The 25406-nt window shown below is 40.1% G+C and overlaps 1 protein-coding gene across 1 annotated transcript in view; it reads left to right on the plus strand.

Moving 5' to 3' along the window:
- Positions 1-25406, plus strand: part of cep89 (centrosomal protein 89) — a 108436-nt gene extending 83030 nt beyond the window's left edge. The window contains exon 20 of the mRNA XM_079865813.1: positions 23047-25406. Within this exon, the coding sequence (XP_079721939.1) occupies positions 23047-23362 (316 nt within the window). The 3' untranslated portion in view covers positions 23363-25406. The remainder of the gene's footprint in view (positions 1-23046) is intronic.

The following is a 25406-nucleotide window of genomic DNA, read 5'->3' on the forward strand; positions in this document are numbered from 1 at the left end:
GTGGAAACTGTGATTTTTCTTTTCAGAATTGTTTGATGAATAGAAAGTTTAAAAGAACAGCATTTCTTTGAAATAGAAATCTTGTGCAACATAATAATTATCTTTAGTCACTTTTGATCAGTATCAAATTTCTTTAAAAAAAAAAAAAATACTTACTGACCCCAAGCTGTTGAACAGTAGTGTATTTTGAAGTTTTAAGTGTTTATATCCATACAATGCAAGTCAGTGTGATTCAAAACAACCTTGAACCCTATTGACTTTTATAGTATGATAAAAAACGAAGACATTTTTAAAAATATCTTCTTTTGTGTTGAGCAAAAGAAAGAAAGTCATAGAGGATTGGAATGACATGAGGATGAGTAAATGATGACAGAATGTACATTTTCAGGTGAACTATCCTTTTATTTCTGGAAGATTTCACTCCAACTATGGGCTAGTTTGCAATGCTGTGTGGGGGAGAGAGAAAAGGTGTGTGTTCAAGTGTGGGCCAAAGGTGGAACTCATGGGGATCTATAGAGATCTAATCTGGCTAATCTTTTGCTGCTTATATTGCTTTTGTAGGCTGCTGAAACATTTGCTTCCAATCATATAGAGATTATTGTGTGTGCTCAGAGATTTGTGTGTAAGAAAGAGAGATAAAAAGCTTGGTTATATATACTGAAATGTCACCTGACTGTGTAAGTGAGAACAGAACATTTAGAGAGAGAATGAAAAGAGAAAATAAAGGGAAGATTAATGGACATATCTAAATTACACATGAGCGCTTTGTCAAATGATATAGTCTTCCCCCTTTTTTTACTTTTTTGTTTTTACACCATTGCAGAGTCTTACATGCAGTAGAGTTTTTAGATTTCCTCAAAGAATTTTGATATATATCAAAATCTTTCTTAAAAATAAAAAAGGAGTTTTCTTTGAAAATGTACACTTGTGAATATAAAATTTGGCAAGAAAAAGTAGCAAGTTAAGAACAAATTTAAAATGATAAGGGTCTAATTTTAGAGAGTCACCAAAAACATTTCTTTTGATGGATACCTTTTAACAAAGTTTGAAAAGTCAACCCAAATTGTTTTGCAATACACACATTCCCTGAACAAATGAATAATTGTCTCATCAAACTGATGACAAAAGGAGCACAAGGGGGAAATACTATTATTAAATTTAGCAAATTTATAATTAACTGGGTAGCAAATGTGAATAATTTTAATAGAGACTTCAGCCACTTTAAAAAAATGTTTTGCTGAAAAAGCCAGACATTTTCCCATTCTATATCATCAAATTTGTTATTCCAAAAACTTACACAAGCAGGGAAAGAAATCTGAGCTCTGTTAAGAATTTTCTTGTTTGAAAAGCTACTGAGAGGATATTGATCAACAAATAGATTAGTGTTGTCAAAAATAGGTGGAGAGCATAAAGGACCTTTAGGGTCAGGTTTGACCTAAAGGTTTCACACAATCAGGAATTGCTCCAAAACAGTGGCATATTCTCTTGGGGGACTGGAAAAGATAATTCTTAAGTATAAAGTGTTCATAAGAGAGCAAGACACCCCTTTCATCTAAAAGTTGACTCACTAAAAGTATATTTTTATCAAAACAATTATAAAAAATAAAAAAAAGATTTATTTTTATATTTAATATTTTGATTGTTCCAGATAAAATAGTTATGTGGAGAAAAATTATAATTGTATATTAGGGACCAGCATATTAAAGCCTGTTTATGAAAACTAGAAAGAGTTAAAAGTATTTTAGAGATGTCATAGTTGCAGCACAACAACAACAACAACAACAAAAAAAACCTGAAAAAACCTCCAACTGAACTGAAAATATGATTTGGGATAATATTCCAAAAAGATGTAGGGTTGTTAAAAAAAGATTTTATCCACTTAACCTTGAAAGAATTATTAAGAGTGGAAAAGTCCACTAAGTGAAAACCACCCATTGTCCGGTCAGCTATCATAACACTCTTTTTAATTAAATTATTTTTAGATTTCCAAACAAAGATTACTATCATTTCTGCAAATCTCCACAGAAACATCCAGAGCCATTGCAGGATAGATAACCCAAGATAACCCATCTGCTCTGGAAAGCAACACTCTGTTATAGACCGATCATGCTGTAACCAAGAATTACATTTGCGTTGAATAGAAAGAAGAGGTTCAAAGTTCAATTTTGATCTTTTTTTCTGATATTTACATATGATTATACTCAAGTATTTAACTTAGGATTTGACTGGAATGTCACAGACTTTATTTTCACAGACATCAGTTGAATGTTTAATAGATAAAAGTTCACATTTGTGAATATTAATATTAAGAACTAAGCCAGAAGCAGATGAAAAGAGATCAATTATATTTAAGGCTACATAAACTTGATCTTTATTTTTCAAAAACAGAGTTGTGTCATCAGCCAATTGGCTTATTAATATTGATCGGTTTGCAATAGAGATGCCTTTCAAATTACTATTTTGAATGTGGATGGCTAATAATTGCATAGGAAGCAGAAAAAGATACAACGATATTGGGCAGCCTTGACGGATACCTCTGTCTATATTAAATTTATGAGTAGTACCATGCTGTAATTTATTTGAAGCAGTGGCGTTATTGTACAAAGTTTGAATTGCGTTGATAAAGTTGGGGCCAAAACCAAAAATATTCAAAGATTTAAGAATAAAAGGAAACTCAACAGAATCAAAAGCTTTATAAAAAGAACAAGTCTAATATTATTTGAAATAAGTCTGTCTTTCATGAAACCTGACTGAAAGTCATCAATTATTGATCGCCTCAGAAATATCTTTAATTTGAATAGGAGATTCACACAGACTTTTGCCAATATCATCAATTTTGGAAATACGGAATTAAAGAGAGTCAAGAGAATTAAAAAATAAATCAAAATTTTGTTGACAGTGTCTAGAACGATAAAGATTTTTATAAAATTCTTCACAATAATTAGAAATTTCTTTATGATATTTTAAAACCACTCCATTTATGTTAAGACTATTTATATAATTGAGATGATTACGCTGTTTCTCTAACTTAAAAAAATAACTGGAATTTCGTTCTCCCTCTTCCATCCATCTCCTTGAACGAACAAAAGCACCCTTTGCTTTACATATATATAAGTTATCTAATGAGTTCTGAAGTTCAGCCAATTCTAATTTCTGGAGTAAATCAATTTTCAAAGGGGATGCAGGAGAGACAGACAATTCTTTTAACAATGTTAAGTTCCTCTAGTTTGTATTGCTTTGCTTTTTGAGATCCAACTTTGAATAACATTAACCTAATATTGTATTTTAATAGCTCCCAATTAGAACCAAAATTATTTTCAGCTTGAGCTTTATTAAAAAAGAAATGAATCTTAGAAATTACAGATTGACAAGTTTCCTCATCCTCTAATAAAGCAGAGTTTAGTTTTTGTACAAAAGGTTTTTGTACCTTGTAGGTCAGGATGGTGTAAAGTGATTTTAGCAGAACTGACAGCTCAAAATACACAAATGCATCAGCATACGTCTCGCATCTCTCTGCGTGGGATTAGTTTTCATGTGTATTGTATCTGGGGATTTTTTCCTCATTAGAGAAACTCACACACACAAGTAATGAGACACTCTAATGCAATTAAAGACCTGTAGCCCTCGTGATCTCACCCTGTCATCCTGACCCTACCGCACTTAATGACGCTCAGTTTTCTCTGGGTACAGACGAGTCGTGACATGTTAAAACGTTAATTTGCCTACCAGCCATTTTATGTGAGCTGAGACCTTGCATAGTTTCTGTATGTTGCTCTGCAGTGCTGCAGGTCAGATGAAACATTGATTTAATTTCCACACACTCAGCGTAGAAGATATTGGTCTTAGTATTAAATATGATGATATTGCTAAACATGTCTATCACACACAAATTATGGCCGCTATTCTCTTGCAGTAACATTTAGTCTTTGTTGTTCTCTCACACATGTGAGTGTACGTTTGTGTTCATGTGTGTGCATGTGCTGGCCTATATGTTGATCCGCTCCAGTTGTATGGCTGAATCATCCCTCATTAAGTCTGTAACCCAATACACACCACTAATGAATTATATTAGTAGTGCCGTATGTGTGTGAATTGGATTAATGCTGCTGAGTGGCCATTTGTGCACCTAATTTAACTTTGTAATGTACAGACGTAAAATGAACAGATGAGACTATAAAATGTAGATTATATTGGAAATTATATAAAGCACATGCTGTGGTTGATTCTTTTGCTATTGTACATTAACAAGACCATGTGATTTTAATAGATTAACACCTAACACTTAGTACTATAATATTCCCTTTTGTACAATAATATTCCCATATCCATAGGTATTTGTTTTTCTGAAATCTATGATACAGTCACAGAGATGTTTCAGATACACGGGATATAATAATTTAATATTCAATACTTATTATAAATACTAATATTCATATTTAGTCAATTATCAGATGTTTTAACCAAAGCGACATGCAACTGCGGTTGGAATATCTGACTGAGATTATTGATTTTGAGGAAATATTGGAATAAACAATAAAAATGATTAAAATTGGTACTCTCAGTGCTCTCCACCATACAGTCAGCAACATGTCATATACTGGGAATGTGGGGGAAATCAAATGTAGGGAAGCCTCTAGTAGAATTAGGTGTGTTTAGAAAGAAAAAAATTACCCACTTTATACTGTTTTTTAACTATTTTATAACTTTTTAAAACTTTATATTGTCTTTAAAGTGTTAAAGGGATAGTTCACCCAAAAATTTAAATTCTGTCATCAATTACTCACCCTCAAGTTATTCCAAATCTGTATGAATTTCTTTCTTGTTGTAATGATGTGGAGGACGCAGTAAGATCCAATTGCAGCTTTATTAGAATAATCAACAGGCAGGGTAAATCAGGGGCAGACAGAACAATGGAGATAATCTCAGAGCAGAAACAGAAAACAGGCAAGGGTCGAGGCAGGCGGCAGGAATCACAGTCCAATGAACAATCCGGGTCAAGACAGGCAGCAGAAGAATCAGAAGTCGGTATAAACAATCCAAGGTCAGTAACAGTTCAGCAAACACAGGGAAAACGCTCAGAAATTGTACGCCGGGGCAATGCAATACTTCGCAGAGAAGTGGAGTGTGGAAGTGGCTTTTATGTGTGTGTGAATGAGGTGCAGGTGTGTGTAATCAGTGCAGTGCAGGTGTGTAATGCAATCAGTCCCAGGTAAGAGGTATGATGGGAAGTTGAGTTTGTGATGTGATCAGTCTGGTGTGGAGTGCCCTCTGGTGACTCTCAGAGGCACTCCAGCTGGTGATCGTTACATAGCCCCCCCCCAAAGAGCGGCTTCCAGACGCTCCAAAAAAAGCAGTCCCGGAGGGAGGTGGAGCGGAGGCGGATCTGGGGGCGGGATGGAGGGCCAGGTCCGTGGAGCAGAAAAGGACCTGCAGACTGTGGCAGAACGGATGGCCAGGGCGGAGCAGGCCGTGCAGGCGACCAGGGCGGAGCAGGCCGTGCAGGCAACCATGGCGGAGCATGCCGTGCAGGCAACCAGAGCAGACAGTCCATCGGGCGGCCAAGGCAGAGCAGACAGTCCATAGGGCGGCCAGGGCGGAGACTTTCCCTCGGGCGGCCAGGGCGGAGACTTTCCCTCGGGCGGCCAGGGCGGAGACTCTCCCTCGGGCGGCCAGGGCACAGGAACAGACACCAGCTCAGGCACTGGAACAGACACCACCGGCTCAGGAACTGGAACAGGCACTGGAACAGACACCACCGGCTCAGGAACTGGAAAAGACACAGACACCAGCTCAGAAACAGGAAGAGACACTGGCTTAGCGATGGCCATCTTGTCCGGAGACACTGGCTTAGCGATGGCCATCTTGTCCGGAGACACTGGCTTAGCGATGGCCATCTTGTCCGGAGACACTGACTCGGCCATCTTGTCCGGAGACACTGACTCGGCCATCTTGTCCGGAGACACTGACTCGGCCATCTTGTCCGGAGACACAGGCGCAGAAAGAGGAAGAGGAACAGATTCAGGCTCAGGAACAGATTCAGTCTCGGCGGGACGAGACTCTGGACGGGCGGACGTGACGTGAAGCTCTGGCTCGGCAGGACTGACGTGAAGCACTGACTCGGCCATCTTGTCCGGAGACACAGGCGCAGAAAGAGGAAGAGGAACAGATTCAGGCTCAGGAACAGATTCAGCAAACACAGGGAAAACGCTCAGAAATTGTACGCCGGGGCAATGCAATACTTCGCAGAGAAGTGGAGTGTGGAAGTGGCTTTTATGTGTGTGTGAATGAGGTGCAGGTGTGTGTAATCAGTGCAGTGCAGGTGTGTAATGCAATCAGTCCCAGGTAAGAGGTATGATGGGAAGTTGAGTTTGTGATGTGATCAGTCTGGTGTGGAGTGCCCTCTGGTGACTCTCAGAGGCACTCCAGCTGGTGATCGTTACACTTGTGCTGAACACAAACAGATGATATTTTGAACAATGTCTGTAACCAAACATTGTTGTTGTTGTTTTTTTTTACCGTTTCACACTTTTTTTCATACTATGGAAGTCAGTGGAGCCATTAAGTGTTTGGCTACCCATATTCTTTAAAATATCTTCTTTACAAAATTTTGGGGTGAACTATCCCTTTTTGCTATGTATTAACATTTCAATTTCAATTTTTTTTTTTTTAAACAGAGCCAAAAAACTGTTTTTTGTCAACTGTCAGTTGCATAAAATAAGCTATCAGAAGCAATCAGTGTATACAATAATCTATTAGCAATTCAGTGACAAGAAAGCAAAGTTCAGTCTGATGGAACTGTTTCCCCATCACAGTAAACCAAAGCACCAATAAATGACACATTAATTACTGAAACTATGAGACTGAATTGAAGGACTACATCAATATATACTGATAATCAGAAAGTGAACATTCAAAAAGTAAAATATGATGAATTATGTACTGTGGGTTTACTGTATTTTCTTACTTTTTATGACATTTCACAATATTATTGTTTTAGGTTTATTTTAAGGTTTATTTTGTCCTTGTTATATTGTAATTATACATTCAAATGCTGAGTAATATTAAAGGTCACCCATCACACGTGCAGAGAGTCAACGAGCGCCGCTAACAAACAGCAGACACCTTTTACAGTTCCTCCTGAACCAAAATGTGCCGTTCTACCAAAGACTTTATATACAGAAAGACAGTGCACTCTTATTACTATGAATGGGAGAAAGTGCAACGCACTATATGGCGGAATAAGTCCCGCCTTCTTAAGAAAAGAGCCAATCACCGATTGGTAAAGTCATCGCTTCACTGCAACTGCCGAAGCCCAGTTCCTATAGAAACAGTCAGTTTCCTGAGATGCACGCTTGGTCTGCGCATGCTCATTAGCTTGGTCCAGCCTGAAAAATGCTGTTTTTGTCATGATTTGAGCATTTAGAAACAAAATTTATGAGACAACTTTTGTCAGATTTCATTGGTGATTTCAAATATGAAATTTAATTGTAACCTTGGCAAACAGTCGTGAAGAATTCCATTCAAAGAGATAGGAGCTGCACTTGCATGCCCAAGAGGCCTTTCAAATATGGCTACCGAGTGAAATGACTTGCCTTGACTTTGGTTCTACTCGGAGCTGTTCACGTTCTTGCACTCAGAATTATACATTTCTATGGCAACATCAACAACGCAGAAAATGAATCTGCAGCTTGTTCATTATTGTAATGTTATGTGCTTTGAGACAGAGATAATTTAATGCTGTCTCTCGTGACATTTTGCAAACTTTGCTCTGACTGTGTGCACTCATGTGTTTTGGAGGAGGCGTGGCTTTGGAGATGCTCTGAAGGGAGGGTGGGATCTCATGCTTTCAAAGATAGCCTCTCCAGAATTGCCTACCCTACCGTTAATTAACAACATGTACTTGCTACATAATTAGGGTTAGGGTTTGGTTTAGGATTAGTAGGACAATATATACTGTTATTAATACAGTAAGAATGTGTAACATATGTAACAAGAGTGCTGTAAAATGAAGTGTTACCTTGTGTTATTTGTGGACTGACATAGGTATATATGTATTAGGGGTGTAATGATACACTCATGCCACGGTACCAAACAAATTGCGATACTGAGCTCACTATAATAATAATAATAATAATAATACATTTTATTTATTTGGCGCCTTTCTGGACACTCAAGGTCGCCTTGAATAAAATAACACTATACTATAGTGTTATTTTAAGCCAAAATAAAGAAATGTTTTTTTTTTTGTTATTATTTTATTATTATTATAATAATATTATTATTTATTATTATCAGGACCAACAAATATTCCCCCTTTGCATGATTATATATTATATTCAACATTAAATGTAGTAGTTTAATGTAGTAATGTCACTTAATCTTTGTAAACTTGTTTTTTTTCCTCACGCGGTACTCAGGCTTTTCAATGCAGGCATTCGTTGGATCTCAGACAAGCCTTAGCACACACAGATTCTCCCAGTGCTCGCTATGTCCCGCCTCTCCCGCTATTAATGCACTATACATATAAGAATAAACCATGTAAAATTACTACATGCATATTACTAAAACTAGTATGTGATTACTGATTTAAATGATATTTGCACTTTCACTTTGAGGAGTACTGTTCCAGCGTGTGCGCTTCAGATGATCCAATGCAATCAATCAAAGTTCTGATCGCAAGAAAGCATGTCAAAAGTGACTATTCTAAAGTGGTTATTCTAACTGTAAATGGCTAGTTAATCCAAAAATATAAATTCTGCATTTACTCACTCTCATGTTGTATTCGCGCGTCACACACGCATTTGAACGTCCGTGTTTTCTACAGTATGTGCGTCGTTGTAAATTTGTTCATCATATAAAGCCATCGCCATTTGGATAAGACCACTCGATTGATTATTTTTACGATGCCTTTATGAAATTTTTTGGATCTTTTAAGTTTTAGAGGAATGGACACTAAATGGAGGGACAGAAATCTTTCAGGTATTATATAAAATATCTTCATTTGTGTTTGGAAGTTGAACAAAAATCGTAAACGACATTAGGGGGAGTACATGATGACAAAATAATTTTTTGGGGGGTGAATTCTACCTTTTAAATACAGTAAGCTGAGCCTTGGATAAAACTAACTATTGCGAATCATATCGTTTACATTAACGATACATATTGTCGCATTTGTATATCGCGATATCTCGATATATGTATCGTTACATCCCCATATATATATATATATATATATATATATACACACACACACACACACACACACACACATTTCATTATCAACATACACAGCGAATTACACAAAAACACTCGTTACAACTAACAGTAAACAAATATGGGGATTATAAAAAATGTATTAGGTGAATTTTTATAATTATAGGCTTGTTGTTTACACACACTGTTCAAACACCTTGTAAAAATGAATTTTGCATAATAGGTCACCTTTAACTGTTAAAAGGACAAAGACAGATATCGCTTTCCTCAGCGGACTGTTAATTGATTCTGTTATTATGAATATAAGATTCACCTGAAGAATATCAGCTAGATGTATACATATATACTGTATATATACTATGTGTTTGTGTGTACATATATTAGGGGTGTAACGGTTCAATTGTATCATGGTTCGGTTTTTATCACGGTTTTATTGTCATGGTTTTGATATGGTGTGGTATGAGCTATGTTGAAGGAAAAAAGGACAATTGTCTAATAATCTCATTTTATATCTCATCTCGCCATGACTCCCACTGGTGCCCTCTCAAAAACAATAGACTAGATGACTACATATGGTTACCAGCCCAGGTTTTTAAGCACTAGGCAACCCCATGAGGAAGAAACCAAGCATGAAGTCAACATTTCCTATCTCTGACATGAGCTGTTCACCAGTAAATTACAGCTTGGTTGATCTGACGTAGATGAAATGTATGGCATCATTCAAAGTGGCTTTTACATACAGTGACACAGCAGAATGTACCACAACCTCATTACTCAAATTACTACTGCTCCCATGAACCTACTTCCCAGTGCAGCTTTCACAAAGTACTCTCCCGTCTCTCTCATTTCTTTTTAATCTCTTCTTGAAGACTTTGATGCTAAAACCAGCCTGGTCAATACTGGGCTCTCTCTCATCTTTCATCTCCTGACGTTTCAGCACTCAGATGTGTCACTTCTTTTCTCCACACCCACCCGTGCCCGTCTCTCTGGTCCTATTCCTTCTCTCTTTTGGCAACTGGGTCATGAGAATGAGAGCAAAAGCAAACACTAGCAATCGATTAGATGGTGAGACAAGGGCATGCAGGAAGCATGAATTGAATTAAATAATCTAAATGATTATTATTTTGTCTTAATGTATTTTAAAAGGAGGATATTAGAGCAGAAAAAATGTCATTCACTAACCTAGAAACAGTTTCTACCAATGTTTCTTCCTGCATCCTGTCTGGATTGTTGATGTGCACTGATCAGAAACTATGCAACCATTAATATTACAGTTTTATCATATAATTTGATGATGCTTTCAGCTACTAGTTTGGATGTAGTATTCTCAGCTCCATTTTCAGCACAGAAAATGCAAAGAAGTCTGATGATACCGTTTGGTCTTATACATTCAGATGTGGTAGTAGTCTGTCAGACATGTCTCCACTGCTGATCTGTCTGTCTGTGGGGTTTTTTTGTCCCTCACTTCTGCCCTCTCTGCATCTGTCTGTCCTACTGTCTGTTCCCCTGTCTGACACTATTGATCAGCTGACCCACCCACTGACAGCAATCTCTCTCTCTGTTTCTCTCTTCTGTTATAAATCTCTAAGGTGACAGAGGCAGGATAGCTGTGTGCATAGATAAGGCCTTGTTTGGTTTTTGCTGAGACTGCACAATATGTGATGAATAGAAAGGAGGAAGGAGAGAGGAAAAGGGCACCTACAAGGAGAAATAAAAGAGTCTCGAGGTGAGAATCTGATTAGGTATTCAAGTAAGCCTGAAAACTAGACGAAAAATATACATTCAATTAAATATAACTATTTACCTGACAGGATGTAAAAAGAGCAGCCAGGCACTATATGACAACACATCAATGACAAAATGATGTATAATATTAAGTATTAGGACAAATCCGCTGTCTTAAACTGAAATATGGATTTTTTTTTAAACATTTTTGAGTTTGAATCAGAAATGGAGGTTTAAGCTTAAAGGAGCTGTATGTAAGATTGTGGCCAAAACTGGTACTGCAATCACTTTAAAATTACTGTATAGAGCGGTGTATCCCCTCCCCCTCCCCCCTGCCTCGAGGTTGCCAGATAGGCTGCAGGATCCAGCAGGAACGTAGGCTGCAGTTTGAATCTGCAGCTGTGGTAACTAGAGCAGAGCTGGCAACCCGGATTCAGAAACACTACTGACTTCGTGATTGGTAGATAGATGGAGGGCGGCGCTTCAGGCCAAAACACAAGATGACAACATCAACATCAGTTGAGGGCTGCAACTTCACTTTTTAAATGACAATATCCTGGCCATACTACTTTTGTCAGTGATATAAGTATTTGAAATGAACATGATTTCTTAATGTCTAGTGACATATCAGGGCCATTTTATGATTAATTGAAATACATTTCTTACATACAGCTCCTTTAAGGGTCTAGAAATAGAGTGCTGGTGAGAGTAAAGCTATTTGCTGTTTTATTAGACTCTCAGTTGTGTGTTAATAGGGGCTTTTGTACCTGGTAACTAAATGTTCCCTTAGAACCTTTTTCCTGGTTGCATTCGCACCGCCATTTGGAACTCTGAAGTGACATAAGCCGTGTTGTTGTGCGGGACTTTAATTTTGATGGTGGGCAGACTTTGACTGCGCTGAGAACGGCCTAGCCAGAGTCTGAGCACATAGTGCTCACATTCTCCGTCTTCTCCGTCTTCACTAGTTTATGATTTACCAGGTTCCTCCGACAAAGATTCTTAACACAAAAATACTGACTATATTCAAAATCCCACCCAGAGAAGAGAGGGATGTGCTGTTTAGATTAATTTATGTTTTTTTTATTTATTATTGTTTATAATTCAAGTCTTAACAATAAGAACTTTATATATTCACTACTGTTCAGAAGTTTGGTATCAGTAAGATTTTTTTTAATGTGTTTGAAAAAAGTCTCTTGTGTTTACCAAGGCTGAATATCTATCAAGACAAAGTCAAAGATGATTGACAATTAGCATACAGTTTGGATTGGCGATATGGTTCTGTTCTCCCTGCCCATCCATGCAGCCTAGCATGAATAAGAGCAGGGATAGTAGCAATTACATGAATGAATGATTGTTTTTTCCAAGGAGGAATTTTACAGAAGTGTGTTTGTTTCAGTATGCTTAGTATGGATGGGCAATTTCGATATTGATAGATCTCAAAGATGAGTACTCAAATTGTAACGTTATAACGTGCAAATATGTCTATCAAAATATGAAAATATGACTGAAAAATAACACTGCTAGATTATCAATAATGCATGTTTTCGAAAAAGAAACCTCTAAAAGAAATAACTGCTTGAGGTGAAGCTGAAGAGTGAATGAACACCAGTAAACTGAAGCTAGTTCTATATGACGCATATGAGATTAATCAGATATCCTAGATACACAACATAAATGTAACATTACAAACATGAATCTGCACAAAAGCACCCAAATGCAAGTGAAATTGAATTAAGTTAAGTGCTTGCCAGAAAGTTTTGTGTGAGTGTGAGTGTGCTCTTCCCATAACAACGCGCTGAAACACTGGCAACTAAAGCATAAAGAATTCACAACATTATAGTGTTCTTATTATAATGCCATGGCGCTGCACAACTTCCACTTAACTGTATTTTCATCTACTTTATCAAGTGATTCCAGACATTCCTGCACGGTTTCAAAGCTATGACGAAACTTATTTTAATTAAAACATAGGCTTACTGTTAAAAAAATATGATGGAAAAAAATAACCCTGCTGGGTTATTACTAATATCAATGTGTTTGAAAAAGACACATCTAAAAGGAATATGAATGTCACCAAAGTCCAATCATAGTTAATAATGTTGGGCATTGCCATTTGAGCTGATGCTAAAGAGTTGAACACCATTAAACTGAAGCACTTTACTAGCGGGTTACAGTTTTTCTCGATTGCTTAAATGCATTTCTTGAAACTACGTATTCTCAAAACAGTAAACACAAATCCATAACGTCTCACCCAATTCCCCAAATTTCTATTTTCTGGCCAAAATGAAGCTCTACACTTAAAACCATTCACTCTTGCTGAAAAACTAAACTTTGCCCTCAGACATCACACACATGCCCTCACAAACACACACATTACAACATAGTTACACACCATGCACATGGAGGCACCTAGCCAACATGAAAGCTGCCGCAGGCATAACTCTGGCGTTGATGTCAATAGTGCTGGAGGAACTCAGGGCTTCTCTGGGCAGCTCACCTGAGGAGAATATTGCACATATCCAATCCGAGGAATGGAATGGCGAGCAAGCAAAGACACCTGAGCAGATCCTAGTTACCAGCTAGTTGAAGCGACTACACGAGAGGACACTGACTCCACTCGGAGATTGTAGAATCTCACGAATGTGTTAGGTGTCGCCCAGTCTGCAGCTCTGCAGATGTCTGTTAGCGAGGCGCCATGCGCTAGAGCCCAAGAGGAGGCTACACTCGAAGTGGAGTGAGCCCGAACCCCAAGGGGACATGGTTACCTTGCTGCTGGTATGCCAAAGCAATGGCGTCCACTATCCAGTGAGACAACCTTTGCTTGAAGAGAGCCTTTCCCTTCAGCTTCCCACCATAACAGACAAAGAGCTGGTCTGAGGTCCTGAAACACTGCGTTCTGTCTATGTAAGCATGGAGGGTGCATTCTGGACAGAGCAGTGCCAAGGCTGGGTCTGCCTCCTCCAAGGGCAGCGCTTGCAGGTTCACCACCTGATTTCGAAAGGGAGTGGTGGGAACCTTGGGCACGTATCCAGGCCGGGGTCTCAGGATCACGCGAGAATTAGCTGGCCAGAATTCCAGGCATGCTTCATCAACCGAAATTGCCTGCAGGTCCCCTACCCTCTTGATGGAGGCCAATGCAACCAGAAGCGCTGTCTTCATTAACAGGAACTTAAGCTCGACTGATTGCAGAGGCTCAAAGGGAGCACTCTGCAGGGCAGATAGCACCACTGCGAGGTCCCAAGACAGTACAAGATGAGAGCGAGGAGGATTTAGTCTCCTTGCTCCTCTAAGGAACCTGACGACCAGGTCATGCTTCCCCAAAGACTTACCTTCAACTGCATCGTGATGTGCTGCGATAGCGGCAACATACACTTTGAGGGTAGAGGGAGGCAGCCTTCACTCCAACCTCACTCCAACCCATCTTGCAGAAAGGACACAGCAGAAAAAAATACTTGCAGAAAGCGCGACACTGATCGGGCATTTTCTGGGGTCTTCTCTGCGAGAAGAGCACCAGGTGATGAAGAGGTTCCACTTCAACACATAGGCGTGTTGAGTAGACAAGGCCCTAGCGGAAGTGATGGTAGCCACCACCTGTGGTGATAGGGTACTCAAACCTCAGGTTTGAGTACCCTATCACCACAGGTGGTGGCTACCATCACTTCCGCTAGGGTGCCAGAGGGTGCCCTGTCTCCGAGAAAGGAGGACCTTCCTCAGAGGAATTGGCCAGGGAGGGGCTGTCGCGAGGAGTACTAGTTCGGAGAACCAGGTCCAGGTGGGCCAATGAGGCGCAACCAAAATTACCTGCTCCTCGTCCTCCCTGATCTTGCACAGAGTTTGTGCAAGAAGGCTCACTTGGGGAAATGCATACTTGCGGAGGCCCCGCGGCCAGCTGTGTGCCAGTGCATTCGTGCTGAGCGTGCCCTCAGTCAGGGAATAAAACAGGCTGCAATGGGAAGAGTCGTGGGAGGCAAACAGATCTACCTGTGCGTCGCCGAACTGTTCCCAAATCAGCTGAACCGTCTGGGGATGGAGTCTCCATTCTCCAGGAAGTGGCTGAAACCGTGAGAGCTCGACAGCTGCTCGGTTCAGGTCTCCTGGGATGTGAATGGCTCAAAGCGACCTCAGATGCTTCTGACTCCATAGGAGGAGGTGGTGGGTGAGTTGCGACATACAGCGGGAGCGTAGACCACCTTGTCGGTTGATGTACGCTACTGTCCCGGTATTGTCTGAGCGGACTAGTATGTGTTGGTCCTTGAGCAATGCACGGAAGCAGTGCAGAGCCAAACGTACTGCCAGCAACTCGATTGACATGCCAAAGGCACTGGGGTCCTGTCCAGAAGCCCGCAGCAGCATGTTTATTGCACATGGCACCCCAGCCTGTGGTGGAGGCATCTGTTGAGACAACAACATGCCTGGAAACTCGTTCTAAGGGCACTCCAGCCCGGAGAAAGCTGAGGTTCGTCCACGGGGTGAAGGTCTGATGGCAGGTCGGAGTAACTTGTTCTCGGAGTGTGCCTGGTTGCCATGCCCACTTCGGGACTCAATCACGAAGCCAGTGCTGAAGCAGTCTCATATGAAGCAGTCCGAATGATGTGGCTGCTGCTGCGGATGCCATATGCCCCAGGAGCCTCTGAAATAACTTTATTGGAACCGCACTCTTGCCCTCGAATTGTCTCAGGCAAGTCAGTAGTGACTGCACGCGCTCGCTCGAAAGCTGCACTGACATGGCGACCAAATCGATTTCCATACCGAGAACAGAGATCCTCTGCACAACTCTTTCCCCAGTTGACCCGAAGGCCCAGGCGGGCTAGGTGCCGGAGCACTAGGTCCCTGTGTTCGCAAATGTGGTCTCGAATCAACCAGTCGAGCTAAATGTGAGCTAGAATCAACCAGTCGTCGAGATAGTTCAGGATGCGAACCCCGTGTTGCCGTAGCGGCACAAGGGCTGCCTCGGCGGCTTTCGCGAAGACGCGAAGAGACAGGGCTAGCCCGAATGGGAGAACCGCGTACTGATAGTCCCGCCCCTCGAAAGCAAACCGTAGAAACGGTCTGTGTTGAGGAAGAATGGAGACATGAAAGAAGGCGTCCTTCAGGTCGATCGCTGCAAACCAATCCTGTGGCCGAACACATTCGAAAATGCGTTTGGCCGTGAGTAAGGTAGCGACCTCCGCATGCATGACAGGGGCATTGCCACTGATCATAGTGTAACCCATCTAGAACCCATCCCATCCCACCCCCACCCCCAGAAAATACAAACCAAATACAAACATAGAATTTAGACCCAAAAAACAATAAAAATAAAAATAAAAAATAAAAAAATTATAATAATAAAATAAAAAAGAGAAAAATAAAAATTACATAGATGTTAAAAAAGTTGACAAAATATCAAAAGCAGCATGCCATAAATTCACAGTCTTAACATTGGATCCATGCATACGAGAGGTTGAGAGTTCCATTGATATAATGTCCAGCCAAGATACCGTCCATGTTCTTCTGTCCATTGTGTGAGGAGGATTCCAGCGGTTAACTAACATTTTTTTTTTGCCGCTGTGAGAGCGGTTAACAGTAAATATCTTTGTTGAATGGATAAGGTAAGGTCCCTAAAATCGTTCAAGAAAAAACTATGTGGGGTCAAAGAAATATCAGTGTCCAACAGATATGATAAGTCCTGTGAGAGTTGGGTCCAAAAAGGTGAGAGAGAGGGACAGTCCCAAAAGAAGTGCAAGTACGTGCAGGAGTCAGTTCTGTCTTTAACCACATTAGGGGGCCGCTGGCCGGCCTGTAAAAGACAAAAGATTCTCCCCCGGCCCTCCACTGGGGGAAGGAGTGGCCCTGCGACCACCTCCTCGACAGAACTGAAGCCCATCTCTGAGCTGTCTGTGTCAGGAGCGCCGCTTTGCCTGGCGTTTAGCGGGCTGCAGGGCTGGAGCGGACTAGGGCGCCTTCCTGCGACCACCTCCATGGCGCGGCCCAGGTGGAGGCTGCTGCTGAGGCCGAGCGGGAGGGGCTGGAGTCGCAGAAGGGCTGGGTGGAGGCAGCAGCTGGCCGCCGGGGCAGTATGTTTAATGGCCTCAGTCTGTTTCTGGGCGGCTAAGAACTGTTGGTTTACGGCCCCGTTGAGGGTAGAGAAGGCGGAGGAGGTCGCCGAATGTCAATTCCGGGTTGGACTCGGGCAATGCTGGCACACCCGAAGGCGGCATTACAGCCGAATCTTCATCCTCGGAAGACTCCAGCCCACCTTGCGATGCGGCGATCGACATCGTCTCGTCATCTGGAGCCCCAAATGAGACACGGGGAATGTCGGTAGACGGCCCCGCCATCGTACTCGGGAGACTCACGGGTTGTGGTGCGCAAAGAGGGGGGTGTGGCCCGAGGAAGCATCGTCAGGGTGTTGTTCCTCACCGTAACCCTCAGGTCACCCTGGCCACCAGCCAAAGTATCGCCTCTCGTGGAGGGGTCTTGACCGCAGCACCGCGATGGTCATGTTCTCACAGTGAGAACATGATTCATCCATGAACGGTGCCTTAGCGTGATCTAAGCCCAAACACGCAAGACAGTGCTCGTGCCCATCAGAAGACAGAACAGAACGACCGCACCCAGAAGTGCACGGGCAAGACATCTTTAAAAAGACATGTCACATGCAAGCTCTTTTTGTGAGAGGAAGCCCAGCTGCTGTGCTGAAGCGCCCAGGGAGAAACGCACACGCTGTTGCAGACCACTGTACAGATCATCAGGCAGGAATGTGAAACTTGCTGGAAAAACGTTGTCACACCAACACAGACTGATTCTCGAAGATGACACTCAGAAAACAGGCTTACAGGAGTGAAGAGGACCTCTTGGCTCCGAAGCAGAAACATAACTGCATGTTACCAGCGTACTTGCTTATATACTGAACGAAAGGGAACTAGAGTGGCACTGCTTGTCTCTCTGGCCTTGCCCTTCCCCTTCACCTTCCTCATCCTCTCCCTTCACCTCTTCCTCCACTCCCATCTACTCTTTTAGTTCAAAAGCCTGGTTATGGTGTTTAAGCAATCAAGAAAAACTGTAGTAAACTCAACTTAACACTTAACACTTAACCCTATTTGACGGGGATCTGGAACCTTTTTTGACCAAAGAGATGTTTTTTTCATTTTTGGTTTATGCATTTTTTCAAAAGAGCCACGGCAACAACAAAAAGATAGAATATTATAAACAGAAAATGTTTATTTTTTTCAATAACATTTCAATAATGGGATCTTTGTTTGGTCCATAGACAACTAAAAACAAATAGCCTATGCAACAAACAATAAATAGGCTTCAATGTGGAATTAATTGTGGCTTTCATTGTGAGGCTGAGTTACCACCTGAGGAGCATAAACCCCTTTCAGACTGTGCATTGTTCTTCACTCACTCACTCACTCATTCTCTCTCTCTCTCTCTCTCTCACACACACACACACACACATACACAGTGCTAGTGCTTACATCGACTGTGTTTACGTGAATATACATGGCATAGTATACCATACATAGTATATGAGATTAATCTATAATGTATACAACATAAAAGTAATATTACAACTTACATCTGCCCAAAAGGATGCGAATACGGACTTAAACTTGACCGTTCTTGTCTGAATGTGCAACTCCCGTTGTGGATACGCTTTTCCTGTAACAATGCACTGATACACGGGCAATTAAAGCACAAATAATTATATTGCAGTAGTGTTCTCATTATAATGTTATGCATATGGTAGATTGGTGCTGCACATCTGGCATTTAACTGTATTTTCATGATAAAAGTCATGAAGTTCCAGGCATCACTACACAATTTTAAATCCATAGTTTCACTTTATTTCGCCATTCTGGACTGCATGCTGTCCTAACACTAACCAATCAGACATCAGGAACCGCCAAAAATGCCTCAATAACAGAAACAATTTAATCAGAATTTTTTTTAATATATTTTCACTGTCACTGTGATCATCGACCATGGTTCCCTGAGAAGGAAACGAGATGCTGCATCAAAAGTAGTGACGCTATGGGAACACCTCTACGCATACAATTCTGCATCCAGAGCTGCATAGGGGACAAATAGAGTGGACTAAAATTAGTAGTGGCTACCTCAAGCAGTTAAAACAATGTGACAAAAATATAGTAAGCATTACTATACTAATTACTAATATAAGCTACTAATATAGAAGCAAATAAAGTGAGAGACTATACATGTAATATACATTTATGTAATTTTAATCCTCTGGCCTTTGCAGATATTTAAAGATGGCCATCTTTAAGCATAGCAGACTCTTTGGATTTATATGAAATGTAACACTTTACAATAAGATTACATTTTTAGCATTAACTAAGGTTAATAAATGTTGTAGTATTGTTCATTGTTAGTTTGTTAATTTCAACATTTACTAAATACATTTTAAATTGAGTTGTAATTTTTATTTTATCTGTTAACCTTAGTAAATGTACTAACTATGAACTAACATGAATGATCAAGGTACAATTGTATTGCTCAAATATTAATACATATGCATATGTATACAAATGTATATTCCATAATGCATATAGTTCATGAAAGCTAGCTAAGTGTTACCTATGACATTTACGTATGTTTCTGGGTTATAGCTAAAGAAACAAACATTTGAACTGTAATATTTTAATGTTTACATTATTTTCTGTAGAATTCGTTCTGTAGAACTTCTCATTTTAAAGGGGGCATATAATGCCATTTTTGTACAAGCTAATATGATTCTTTAGTTTCTAAATTAAAAGTTTGTAATATACTTTAATTAAAAATTCTCATTATTATTGTAAGAAAACACTCATTTTACCTGATCAAAAACAGCTCTGTTTTCAGCACGCCGTTTAAGTGCATGTGTCTTTAAATGATAATGAGCTTTGCTCGCCCCGCCCCTCTGTTCTGTGGGCGTTTTGCCACAACAACACACGTGGAGTGTTGCCTTGACAACAGTTGAGGGTAACTTATATTTTGAAGAATGGCAGCGGGAGTCTCTGAGGACACTGTGCAACCGTATCAGTTTGAACTGGAGTTGGAAAACAGGACGTTTCTGAATGGTTGGTTAACGTAATATCACTTTGATCTATCTTTGTATGTACTGGCAGGGTAGAATAGTGAGATACGAACGTTATGTGTTTACTGATGTATACGTTAGTTAATTGACAGATTGATGTTACAGCTAATGGTCATGAAAAACTTTTTTTCTGTAAATGTAGGCTTGTCCGTGATGCGTAACGTTATCTATGCAGTGTTAGGTACAACTGTCAGGGCTGAAGCACTAAAATTTTACTGATCTGTTTAAAAAATAAGCAGTCTGTGAGACTATGACAGTCATTAGGCACATAAACAACACATACTCAGACAGGAGCTAATACCTTTTTCAATGTTCTCGTTTATAAAGCAGTCTGGTGAAATGATTCACGCAAACATGAAAGCATTGACGTTGATTGTGGGGAATATTCGAAAACAAAACTCAGCCACTGCGTCTTCAGCGGTTCGGATTTAGGAACATCAAAATGACTGCTGTGTTCCTTATTGCACCCAAGAACAGAACACCACAATCGATTAGATGCCATTCTGCTTATAGACAGTGCTCCAGCGTATCAACAATGCCGACTATGATTGACAGTGTGTTGAAACGCTGCTGTCAATCGTGGGAGGGGCGTCTGACCGTGTGACGTCACATGGTCGAACGGCTTGATTAGAGACAGGGGAAAACATATAAGGAGATTAAAAAAAAAACACTGGATGGATTTTTATCATTTTATGATGGTTGTGTACAGGCACTGCCAACACACATTTCAGTACAATTAACTTGTAAAAGTGCATGTACCATTATATGACCCCTTTAAAGCCAAGTAATATGTATTTGTTTTCGCCGCTAGGGGTCTCTAACCTCTTACAATAACAAAGGCTTATATTGATGACGCATAAGCGGAATTATGGAACTTGTCGTCATGCCGAAGGATCTAATAATGTTTATGGATGAGTGAATACATTGATGATTTTAACATGACTGTGGTATGAAGCAGGTTGCGATTGCTAATGAGAGACAGATATCAGCGTCACACGCGAGTCCCGCGGATATAAAGGAATAAGGACAGTTCATTCTACTGAACTAACTTACCCGCAAGTGCTGAATTATTACTCATATGGGTCAGTTTATTAGACGAATGAAACTTGTGAGGTAATGCAGCGCTGTTTCACTTGGTCTACACTAAACTGCATTTGAGTGTGTTGAAAGTTATAATGTTATTCTCTGTATTAGTTTATCTGTGTATGGGACTAGCAGTAAGCTAGATCAGCACTATAGAATAACATCATATTCTAACATTTCATCATGTTGAGCTATATAACATTGATTAGTTTTATGTACATTTGCTCACCTCTACATTTGCGCGTCTCTCAGCATCTCGAAAACGCCACGCTGATATTGATCCTCGTTTTAGTTCTCCTTTTGTCCCAAAGTCTGCTTGCCATGGTCCATAATGTTTGAACGAAACAACAACAGCGTGAGCTCAGCGTAAACAACAACTCTGCGTTTTGTCTAATATGGGCTAGACGTAACGCAGTTGTCCACGTCTGTCGCCATGGTTACTATGGCAGTACGAGCGGAAACCAGGGATAATGCGGAAATTAGTGGATATTAGCCCCACGGACCCAGCCCCAAACCCCATCTCTGCAATAATAATTAATAAAGGCTGGTTTCTAAAGTACTTCTTCCTGACTCTATGTATTCATGCTCATGGGTAGCATGATGGGTAGCATAAATGGGTTCCATTCAGACTGTAACATTAAGTATTTTTCTGTTATGTGTCAACAAGATTCAACAAGACATTTTCTCCTGGCTATACCCAATGTTTAGATCTGTTGTGGTATTTATGCAAATTAGCACATACGTAATTAGATTATGCACCGTTTGTCCATGTTAACAAACAATTTCAAAAAACTTGTAATACATTTTTTGTTCGTCTTGATGTAAGTAATCAACACAGTAATTTTCAGGGTGATATCTAAAGGTTAAAATGTTTACCCTATTCACGTGAGAAAGAGAATGAATAGGCGTATGAATAGGATATATTTGGGTCTTTTTCTAAACTTTCCCCTAATGGGATTCTTCGGGGCTTTTTTTTCCTTACTCAGGACATATTGAGGATACAAAATCAGTTGAGTTTGCTTCTGTTGCAATTTGTTCAACCTTTTACTACTATTGGCGTAACGGACTATCGTCAACCAATCAAATTGGAGTGTTTTCACTTCACCGATTACACTGATGGCATCCCCATAGCGTCTATCTAACATACTCACAAATATTCACACATAAACATCATGTTTCATTCTGTTTCTGAGGTACGTGGTGTCTGAAGCAGTGTGAGAGGAGATGAGTTTGAACAAGTCTGCTCGACACTGCTTAAGTCTGTCAGAGATGCTGTGTATTGAGGCAGGTAGAGAGAAGATGGCAGCTTAAAAACACATCCTAATAACAGACCAGAATCCCGCAAAGTAAAGGGCACTTACAGAGATGACTCGCCACTTTCCACACAGTGGGAGACAGAGAGAGATAGACTGTCATTGTCATAAACCTTGTCATAAACCACACAGTGTGTGTGTGTGTATGTGTATGCATGTGTGTATGCATGTGGAAGCGAGGATGTGCGTCAACAGATGGTTGGGCTAATTGATCTATCATTACGACAGCTTACACATCTCTGCCGCTCGGTCATCTCCTTCGTTCTCTCGCTCTGTTCATGTTTGTGCTTCAGCACATTTCCAGTTAATACCTGTTATTATTGCACAGCTGAGCCCTCAGAATCCTGGTGAGCGAATCCACTGCTATTGACTGGAGGGTACAAAATGACTGAAAGGTCAGAAATTTGTGTGTTCATGTGTATTTTGAATGCTTGTGTGTGTTTGCTTGAGTGTGAAGCAAGACATTCTCCCTTTTTTAGAGCACTTGATGGAACAAGAGAGCACATATTTGAATCAGAAAAGCCTATCCATACTGCAAATTAAACAAGCCTCTCTCTCTCTCTCTCTCTCTCTCTCTCTCTCTCTCTCTCTCTCTCTCTCTCTCTCTCTTTCTCTCTGTGTGTTTCTCAGAGAAGTGGAAGGTGATTTGGAGGTGGTTTGGGAGGCAGCGACCAGAGAGAGTCAGCGCTTGAGAGAGGTGGTGTTGAGGAGCAGTACACTAAGTCCAGCCACCATGGCTCCAGCCCTACGCAGCACTTCCGGCAAGTCTCCTGCCAGGATCCCCCGTATAGAGGATCATTTGTCCTGCTCACTGCCCCCTCCCTTCACCTCCAGACAGAGTCGTCTGCCACATCCTTTACAGTGCAGCCCCATGTATGACTCCGATTCTGACCAGCACCAGAATCCGTCATCTGATGAGAGTGACAAGAGCGGCCAGGATTCCTAATCATTCCGGATTCTCCTTAATAAGTGTTTTAAGTTCATGAATTCATTTTCATGGTTTACCTGAATGCTGAATGTGTTTTCATTTAAAATACATAAGGCCCTTAAATACACAACCATTCTTTCTGTTGACTTTGATAAATGTGCTTTGATGTTTTTTTCCCAGCATATATGTGTATCACAGTCTTCTCGATTGTTAATAATGATTATCCTGTAGATGGAGCGTTTATTGAGCTACTGAGCTAAATTCAGAAAGCACTTGTGACAGAGCAGTTCCAGTGGATGCACAGGAAATTCTGTTACACAAGCCATTTGATGAAGGATTGAGCAACAGAAATCTCATTCACTCTCTAGGAAAAAGGTTTTGCACAAAAGTTTGCACTGTCTAAGGTTGTCCCTCATAATTGTCTATAATAAGGACAAAGTACGGTATACAATAATATAATTACCATCTATGTTTGTTGATTTTTTTTTTCTCGTGACCCGCAGTGAGCTCAAGTCTCTGCTGTTCCAAATTACTAAAACAGTCAATTTTTCTTGAGGGAAACAGTAACTCCATTTGATTATGCATATACTGCCTCATCAGTAAACATATCAAGGTTATCTTAAAGTCACCATGAAATCAAAATTGACAATTCTTATTTTTAGGGAATATTGCAGTTTATTGTTATTTTAAATTATTTATCTGTGCACATAACTTTTTTAAATTCATGTGCCCCAACCATTGACGGAATTTTCCTGCTTTTCGTGTTTTAACTTATACTTTAGGGGCACTATTATGCAACTTCTGAAAGAGTACAGGATATCTGGATCAAAACACATGCAAAAAAGAAGCAGAAACAAGTGATAAAAGCTTTGCTTAGGGCAGTGGTATTTAAATGGCGGTTCCAGACCCTGGATTGGTTCCATCCGAACCATAGGATCCGAACCAATAGATAATTGCACCATTTGACCGTTTCTAGAGATTAAAGTGAGCAGCACATCAAAACAACAGACCACAAGCGCTCAGGGTTGTTTATGGTAATGATCTTTCGGCACTACATTCTCTAATATTTTTTATCTAGAGCCAAACACGCTTCATTCAAGCCATTTCTAAACCATGCACGTTCTCTCTCCTGCTAAAGACTTAAAGCACCACATTAAGAGCTGCAGAAGGCACGGTTATTTTAACAACAAGAATGCAGTAAATGCAATTTTTATTTTCTGTCATAAACTCCGACCGTTTAGATTAACCAGGTTTGTGACAAGTTACGCGTGATTTTTTCATTCGATTATTCAATTTCATATCTGAAAGCTGCTTTTAGGCATACAGTACCTACTTTACCTGGAAAATTTAAAGAAGTTTATTTTATCTGCATCTTTCTTTTATTGTATTTGTCCTGTATTGTTTGTTTGTTTGCTTTTTGAATGTTGACATTAATGCCTTCTGCAATAAAAAAACAATTCAAATTAAATGTTATTTACAAATGTGCATGTGTGATATAGTGCAAGAATCTGGATGTAGTGTTGCAACAAAATTTATGTTTTTGTGTAAAAGATAAACTTAGAGTTATGCTAAGTTAACAGCATTTGTAGCAATGTCGTTTTACAAAATAATAGTAATAATGAATAATAATAATCCATACAAACAAATATCTTGGTTAGTGAGGCACATGTACGTGAATTAGATCAAATATTGAAGGCCATGTGGTCGGCCATCAAACACTGAAATGGACTAGATAGAAAAAGATCCGTTGCCATGATTTTTGGAATGACTTATCGCAAGAGGTAAAAATGACATTTTAGTTCGCATCACATTGGTTAATGGAAACGCTGTCATTTTGCAATAGTTTTTATCGACATTTAGAAAATATCACAAAACCTTTGCACAAATCTGTAATGGAAACGCATCTACTGTAACCTTAACCAATTAAATAAGTGGTTTGGGGGGGGGAAATTGCGCTTTCTCATTAACTTTGAAACAGGAAGAAGCATTGAGAAGTCTTAACCCTTTTAAAAAAAAAAAAATCGCTACTTTTCAAAAATGAATCGTTACTTTCCTCAAAATG

Source organism: Squalius cephalus, assembly GCF_949319135.1.
Source record: "Squalius cephalus genome assembly, chromosome: 3".
NCBI lineage: Eukaryota > Metazoa > Chordata > Actinopteri > Cypriniformes > Leuciscidae > Squalius > Squalius cephalus.